This window comes from Nanorana parkeri, unplaced genomic scaffold (assembly GCF_000935625.1).
Source record: "Nanorana parkeri isolate BGI_ZX_2015 unplaced genomic scaffold, ASM93562v1 scaffold233, whole genome shotgun sequence".
NCBI lineage: Eukaryota > Metazoa > Chordata > Amphibia > Anura > Dicroglossidae > Nanorana > Nanorana parkeri.
Window position 1 is genome coordinate 164,144 of NW_017306501.1, and position 8,966 is coordinate 173,109.

Below are 8,966 nucleotides of genomic sequence, written 5' to 3' on the forward strand. Positions count from 1 at the left end.
TATAGGCCGTCACCATCGTATTATATGATTTCTAAGCTACCTTTAAAACACATTTTTCGCTTGGCAGGGAGGTGTTTCCTGCATTTTCACTCCTGTGCACCACTCCTCGGCAGTGGAAAATCTGTTCAGCATTTTTACATCACTCCTTGTGATGCACATTAGCAATGCTAAACTGCAGTATATGGGTCTCTTCAATCCCAGCTGCCTGATGTGGGCGTTGCTCAGTTAAGTAACTGGTAGTGATGGCAATGCTATGAGTCTGCCCCATCAGCTGCTGATCACTACACTGTGGTAGCAGGTGGGATGCACCTAGCATTCTAGTGAGCTCCCATGATGGAGTGTAAAAGCACTGCTTCTTATATGTTAGTCACAGATGGGTGGGTGGTGCTAGGCTGAAAATGTGGAGGGGGGGTAGGTAGTGCCTGGCCAGGTCTGTAAGATTACGGACAGTACTGGGCAACGCATTGGTCTACATCAAGTGCCTTTTGCTCTGCACTCATATTTAGGCAGCCTAGGGGCAAGACTATGCAAATAGTGTTTGTTGCTACAATGCCAGAATGAATATCTAATTCTATGTAAAACTGAGTAATTTAAGAATCAATATAAAATGGACAGTTTGAAACAGCAACAAGTGCATTATAATGAGGTGTCTTAGCAGAATTGCATTTTAATTTGGAAATACCTTGCTGATATGAAACTCCAATCTTCTTATGTACCTCTCAATGGTCTTGATTTGCTAGGGGAAAGAAAAAAAAAAAAAAAAAGCATGTTTTTATAAATACAACCAATTAGGCTACACACACTGTAATAAAATAAAAACCTCCCACGTATCTAACTCAAATCCATGCATGTTATACATTACTTTTTCCCCAAACATTTTGAACTGAAACAAAAAAGGCATAAATGACACATTTTTGCACTTAGGCAATACTTTTTTTTTGTATAAAATTAAGGTTTACATATTTATAATTGTATTCCCCAATCTACATGTACTTCCTATGGTCATCCTTTAATTCATGTTTCTTTCCCCCCAGTAGCACAGTCTTTGCTATTCAGACTCTCCCATTTTTGCTATTTGTATTCTAAAGGACATGAGTGATAGATCTTTAATTCCCTGAATGAATAGGTTTTATCCAGAAACCCACTACCCTACTAGGGAGTTTGTTGAGGCAACATAAACATAGAAAATCAGTGTGCATGGGAAGATAACACAGATCCAGTACTATATCATTAACCCCGATCCAGGAACTGTGGTTAGTCACTGATCTACTTTGCTTCCACCCATCTATGAGCAGATTTATTGCCTTCAGAGCTTCTGATTATCTTGACCATTACTCTGGGAAGACTGTGTTAGGCATACAGAGTGTCTCCACAACTAAAAACTGAGTCAATTAAGACAATTAAGGTTTTTAAATTATGCAAAAAAAGGCCACAGTTTAAATAACTTTGTATTAAGATTATAGAGTAATTGTGCATAGCTGTAATAACAGTTATGTAATATAAAAATAAAAGAAATATAACATTTAAATCATATTTACGCGACTGCTAAACCACAAAGTTCAGCACATGCTGGCTAGGGTGGTGGAAGGGCTTAGAATTTACACCCAAGTCCTAAGATCTTGTAAAAAAAAAATCGATTCTAAATAATGCTGGTGAGCTGTTGAGTAAATTTAAAAGTTAATGCCCTGCACTGTTGCTCTTCTCTGGCAACTTCTATCTATTGCACTGGTCCCGAATATTGCCCTATGCCGGCAGCTCTACTTTCCTTTATTTTGGCACACTTTATTTTAAAATGGATTACACGATTGTCTCAATTGACACTGCCAGGTGTCACTGAGAGAGGTCGCTGGGGAGGCCTCATAAATTATAGTTATGCAAACTGCTTGAAGGGCCCATTCACGATTATAAAAACATATTAAGGGACCAAAAAAGAAAAGATGGTATCCAAAGTAAAATTATGACAAGGTTAGATATAGGTAAAAGGCACTAGTGCAACACAGAATATTTCCCCATATCTAGCCACAAGTTACGTTTTAAAGAAAAGGGAAGGATTTGTTGCATCACAATTTTTAAAGAAGTCAGTGTTGCAAGTAAGCATTTTCTTTACAATGTTTTGTTCCTTTATTAAAGCTATGACACGATTTCCTATAGCGGTAACACATTTGGAAAGACACTTAACATGAAAAATAGAGTTTATATTGATATACAAAATCTTAAACCAGGTTTTTTTTTTACTTGAAGTTAATGGCAGCCCACATATTTCTCGAATGAGAAGTGTACTTTAAAAAAACAACAAAGCTTTGAATGAATAAATAAAACAAAAAAATTGTCATGAGTATGCAAGTTCTCTCTAGAATGACAGGAGCCAGCTATAGGAGAGCCGATAATATGCATAACTATGGCCCTCCAAAGCATGAATGTGATTCTCTTTATGAGCCAGTCTGTCAAGGAGGCAGATGTCAGAAAGCGCGAGACAGCAAGAGAGAATGTATATTTGGACTTGGGGATGGGGAATACCTCTCGTCAATTCAGAGATTTATAAAGAGCTGCATAAAAGACTATACATATTAGTAAAATGATTATGTCATAAAAACAGGCCATGTTGCATATAAACCAGGCTGTTCCAAAAATAGAAACCAATCCTGTAGTTTGTTCAGTCCTGACCTGTGCAGCCACCCCCTACTGCTACAGCTCAGGAAAAGGAAAGAATCAGATTGTATTCAGAGTAAAAATTATCCAACGGTATTAAACAAATAGGAACGTACCTTGTCTAGATCATACAGGACTCCCTGTATCAAACAAACAAAAAAAGATCATTAATTGTAGGCAAGTTTAAAGACAATTACCCTAACCCTTACAATTTCAGTAGGTATTAATCAGAAAATGGAAAATGTTTTATTCATCCTAATTCCAAGAAGGCTATCTGTAAATGGCAGCTTTCCAGACTGGGCTAGTGTAATGAGCGGTGTGCCTCAGGGTTCTGTGCTGGGTCCCATATTGTTCAACTTATTAATGACATCTGGGAGGGTGTTAACAGCGATATTTCCGTGTTTGCGGATGACACCAAAATAGGCAGGGTAATAGAAACGGACTTAGACACCATAACATTGCAGGAGGACCTGGATAAAATAGGGGAGTGGGCATTAATGTGGCAGATGAGGTTTAATGTCGATAAATGCAAAGTAATGCACTTTGGAATTAAAAATAAACAAATGGGTTATACAATTATGGGTATGCCGCTGGGGAAGTCAGAAATGGAGAAGGATTTGGGGGTCATTGTAGACCACAAACTGAAAGGTAGTTTGCAGTGCCAGGCTGCTGTAAACAAAGCTAGCAGGGTCTTGTCCTGTATTAAAAAGGGGATGTATTGCAGGGACAAGTCTATAATTTTGCCACTTTATAGATCATTGGTTCGACCTCATCTGAGTACGCGGTCCAGTTCTGGTCACCAGTACTAAGAAAAGATGTCCTTGAGTTGGAAAAAGTCCAGCGGAGGGCAACCAAACTAATTAGGGGTATGGAGGACCAGAGCTACAAGACAAGGCTACTAAATTTAAACATGTTCACATTAGAGGTGAGGAGATTAAGGGGGGATATGATTTCCATGTACAAGATGTTCAATGGTGGTAGCAACATTAGCGATAAACTGTTTAAAATTAACTCCATTACAAAAACTAGAGGCCATCACCTAAAATTGGTGGAAAAAAATTCCAGCACAAGGTCCGAAGGGGGTTCTTCACAGTAAGATCAGTTAGGGTCTGGAACTCACTGCCACAGGCGGTGATTTCAGCAAATAATGTGGAATTGTTCAAGAAACTTTTGGACGATTTCTTAAGGGACCGTAATATACAGGGGTACAGGTACTCCTAGAATGAGATCCTAATAGGTTGGACTTGGACTAATGTCTTTATTCAACCTCAAATACTATGTAACTATGTAAAGGTTCCTTGAACAGCTATTGTGTTTAATATTCAAATATGTCCAGACTGTGAGGTCTACTCCCGTTTACACCAGGAAGTACTCCCAATTCTGGCAACTTACCAGCCTTGAATTTCTTCTCATGTCTTTGAGCTGGGCAGTCAGCTTGTCTAGTTCAGTTTGATGAACTTCCAGGTACTCGCTACCAAGAGAAATTAAACACCAAATAGCATTAATTGAAGGTAAAAACAAAGAATCTAAAACAAAGAACTTATTGGTGCCTATTATTGGCAGTTCAATTTTGGAGGCAATTAACAGCAACAGGAGCCTTCCATCCCCTGCAGAGCATTTTATTCTATAATTAAATCATCATCCAGGTTTATTGGAAGCTATATAAATAGCCATTCATCAATCTCAGACATACACAATTAGTATGTTTCCCACTAGGATACTATATAGTTATTCACTGATAGATATACATGGACCAGGGGATCTGTCCAGGTATCACTTGTCATAATCAAGCAGTGTAAAGAACATGAGTGTAACTAAGTACTTTGCCATCAGTTGGAGGACTACAAGCAAATGAAAAATATATTTGCAACCAGTTATTAAAATAGTTATTTTACTGTACATGCAAAGGAAAGCTTCGCAAGTCAAAAGAAAAAAAAATCATGGCGGGTTGGTGGATTGACAGAAAAGACACAGACAGACACTCAAGAGTGATCTCTTATCAAATTTAATGAAATATCTGCCCTTGTGCAGACAGTCTACCCAAGCCAGAGATTTACCCAATTTACAGCCACAATGGTTATTCCTCACCTTTACTTTACATTATATCATCATGTATATTATTTCTACCCAAACCTATGTGCAAACTGTGGCATGGCGCTGCAACTGGGCTTTCAATCAAATGTTGGCATTTGCAGATTATCAGATTTTAGATTTGTTTGGCTTTTTTGGAAACTACATCCTTTAGGGGTCTGAGAATAGCAGCAAATAAACAAATGGAAGGCTAAAACAGCTACCCTGTATTGGCCAGAACAGCAGGAAACATTTGCTGCAATCTAAGCTATGTAATCTACCATCTATATTCTGTGTCCAGTCTTTTATGGTCTGTTGGACCACAAATGCATCACATTTCACATATAACTATACTTACTCAAGGCCATTTTTTAAGGCTCCATATATTTCTTCTACTCGCTCTGGTTGTGGTTCTTTAGAATTACTGCCATTTTTATGGCCCATGTTGTGCATCTTCTTTTGTTTAGCTTGAGGTTTTTTGGGGGCTGAAGCGTTCCCAAGGAAAGAGTTGCACCTAAATAAAAAATATGTTTCAATTCCAAAATTCACCTCCTTTTCTGCCAAACAGAACACATACTGAATTCTGCAGACCATTACAGGCAGACAGCAAGAACCCAATACTGACAAAAAAAACCCAAAAACAATAAGCTTAAAGAACTTTACTTCAGAAGAAGCAAATAGTAATTTAACCAGTTCTGGACTGTATGCATATCACAAGTTTAGGACTTTAGGCAAATGGGGGGTCCACTTTAGGCAACAATAAAGTTTCCACCTTTGTAAGTAGCATTTATTGTGGCAATGTACAGTAGAGGTCCAGTGATGATATATGTGTGTACATTTTCATGACTCACATTGCTGGCTTTAAAAAAATAAAAATAAATTATGGGACTTTAGTGGGCCCGAGTCCTACAAATTCAAAATTCCCTTCACAGGAAACTTAAATCTGACACTGAGGCCTGATTGTGTACAGTCTATAAAAGCAGTTGACCTCCTCCCTGTGAATCATTGTAACAAAATCACTGCACACCAACTCCAGGTCACTCTGCACTGTCTGGGGAAAGGCGAGGTGGGGGGGCTCGACTATGAATATTAATGAATGGAGGAGAAAGCTCAGAGAGAAAGAGCTCAGTTTCCACAGAGAAGCTTGTGCACAAGGGAAGCATAGCATTGTGGGAATTGTAGTTTCCCATGCCCTACATTGTAGTTCCCACTGCTTGCAGAGCACAGGAGGTGGCCATTTCAAAAAAAGGAGCAGTGAGGAGATGAAGAGGACAGCTAACAAAAAGCAAGTTTATGTGTTCATATACAGCAAGTGCAAATCCCTACTTCATGTCTACTCTGCGTACATTGCTGACATATGTTTTTTAAAAATACCTCTGCAAAAGGTGGAAATGGGCTTTAATGCCGAATCAATAGACCCACAACTCAAATGTAAAAGTTGCATACAGGTGCAAGAGCTGAAGTGATTATACGACATTCAAATAGGAATATTCTTCAGCTCAAATCAGAATATAAACAATAAACGAAACCCAAAGCTGCATACAGTGTTTGGGGGACACACGAAAGGTGCTCATCACAGATATCTATGTTATGCTGTATGTCCTAAGGCTGGAGTTTGATTTTTAAGACAATATGAAGAGTGAAAGCACTGAGAAATGAGAGTCCCATAAAAAAACGAAAGGGAAACCATAGTGTACTTTCAGTGACCTCATATTATTTATGTGTTTGTTAATGTAGCTTTTATGTGACTTACTTTAACAAGCTTCCTCCTTTTTTGGTTATTTAATTAAATTAAGAGATTTGTAGATTAGATACTACAATAAGTCTGCCTAACAGCTGTTGAGATAAGATATCAACCACACAGGGAGTGTGTAGTTTTCAATGCCTTAATGTGAGAATGGACATTCAGCAGATTTACTGCATAGCACTTGCAAACAGGAAACAGAGCCTGCATAAGACATAAGCAAAAGATAGTTTCCCACATTTACAAATTACACTTAAAAGCAAAAAATAACACACCTTGACAAGCTTATTTACAGCAATCCGATTTATTTTTACATAGAAATGTAAGAAATAAAAATTAAAATACTATATTGTAAACACTGCAATAAGAACTCCAAATCTGTGCTCACTGAAAATATACTTCACCTTCCCTTAAAAAGTACCCTTACGCTAATAGTCACAGCTGCAATATTTTTTATAACAATTGCGAACACTAAGGGGTGTATTTATAAACAATCTGCAGAATCATTCATCCCGTAGCTTTGCATGTACAGTCTTTCTATGCGAAGGTATAAACTTATTAGCATATTTTCTTTACAGGTTGAAAGCAATAATCGGGAAAATACAGCAATATGGCCACTAGATAGGGCTGCAAGTATTTATTCCTTATGCTCCTCAGCTCCATCTAGTGACCATGAGGTATTTTCCTGATAGGACATTCAACCTGGAAAGAAAACATACTAACATTCATTTTCACACAGAACAACTGCAGTTTCGCAGGGCGAATGGTTCTGCCTATTGTTTATGAATACACCCCTTAGTGTAAGCAGCCCATTACCCTTTACTGAGGTTTAGAGACACATATATATTACAGTGCACCTGGTAGCTTTGCTTTGTTCTCGACAAGCAGCAGGGATAGGTTACATGTAAGAAGTGAGCTTCCTGTACCTCATGAGAGGCTTCCACAGAAGAAAATGCCACATGCTACATACAATTTGTGTCAATGACCGACACATACACCAAAACCACCGGGCATGTGTAAAAAACACTCAAAAGATACAAGCCTTACAAAAGTCATTTTTGTTTTGATCCAGAAAACTGATGTTTGAAAAGGTATTTGGTAGGTCCATTATTTAACGCTGAAGCAAAGAGCCAACTACACAGTCGCACTAATAGTGTATATATATATATATATACATACATACATATATACACATACATATACACACACACATACATACTGTGCTACCTGCCCATGGTTTTGTAATTCTGCTGAGCCAAATTTTGTGGGCCAGACACTCTAGCTACACAGCATATGCCAGGTCTTGTAACTCTCTGCAGACTACACTGGTGGTAAAGAATACAGCATTGGCCTATTATTGGACCATGAAGGAGCAGCACTATATTTGTCATTTTGGCTGTACTCTACTCTCCTGCAATCATGTGTACAAACCAAGAGAGTGCTGATCAGTATGGAGTACTGTCTATTCATCTCCCAGTCAGCTCTGCAGATTATAGAAGAACTTTAAGTAGGTCTATGAAAACTCCATTTAATCATTTATATTGAATGCAGAGATAATGTATTTATCCAAGTGGAGATCAGCTTTAAGCCAACAAAAAGCAGCAGAATAGGATTGCTTACTAATACAAAAACAAATCTCAGCAAACTATATATATGTGGCCAATAACTTCCACAAAACACAATTCCAGAAAAATATCTAATATTAGGAACAAAAAAAAGAATATCACCAATCGCCCTTTCAAAATCGCCTTGGTGGAAAATAAAGCACAATTATCTTTTTTATTCAAGAAAAGGAGGATGAAAGCCACACGCATCACGAGAGTGCATATTCTGCCTGGAGCACAAGCACATTAGAATTACTTACCGAGATCTTCTTTCTGGGATGCCACTAAAGCCGGCAAATGACTGACTTCTGAGAATCCCATTAGGTCCTCCTGGAGATGTCTGAGAGCCCATGGACATGATATCAGGGATTCTGAAAGATAACTCTGCAAGACAAACCAGAAAGGGGTTTTAGTGCAGGCCTTTTGTGTAAAGATAATACAATGAAATGCTTTCTGTGTTATCACAGTTGATAAGTGAAGCCTGAACAACACTGATTGGAAATGGCACTGATGGGTTTCTACCTTGGGGAATAATTGAATAGTGATAACCTGTTTGCTGCTTTTCCTCAATGTCGGTCATATTGCCAAGCAGTACAACTTTTCTTTATAGCTTATGCTTTTAGATTGCAAACTCCTACGAATAGGGCGCTCCTAACCATCTTGTCTTGAATTGTATTGTAACTGTACCGTCCCCCTTAAAAAGGAGAACTATGAGGTGAGTGCTTTTCACTCACCTCATAGTTCTAGCCGACCTGTGACAATGAGACTGTCACAGGTCGGCTCATTAGATCGGGAGGTGAGCGAACACATACCGGCATTCGCTCGCCTCTCGATCCTGTCACGGCTCTCTGCCGTGCCAGGGGGGGGGCTGGAGTACCCCCTCCCCGCCAGTGGTGATT

At 38.6% G+C, this 8,966-nt stretch overlaps 1 protein-coding gene across 1 annotated transcript in view; it reads right to left on the bottom strand.

The window, feature by feature from the left end:
• Nucleotides 1-8,966, bottom strand: part of FAM65B (family with sequence similarity 65 member B) — a 95,010-nt gene that overhangs the window by 24,734 nt on the left and 61,310 nt on the right. Inside the window, exons 2-6 of the mRNA XM_018556298.1 lie at nt 8,328-8,451; nt 5,078-5,233; nt 4,042-4,120; nt 2,766-2,789; nt 683-736 (exon numbers count right to left, since the gene is read on the bottom strand). Of these exons, the coding sequence (XP_018411800.1) occupies nt 683-736; nt 2,766-2,789; nt 4,042-4,120; nt 5,078-5,233; nt 8,328-8,451 (437 nt within the window). The remainder of the gene's footprint in view (nt 1-682; nt 737-2,765; nt 2,790-4,041; nt 4,121-5,077; nt 5,234-8,327; nt 8,452-8,966) is intronic.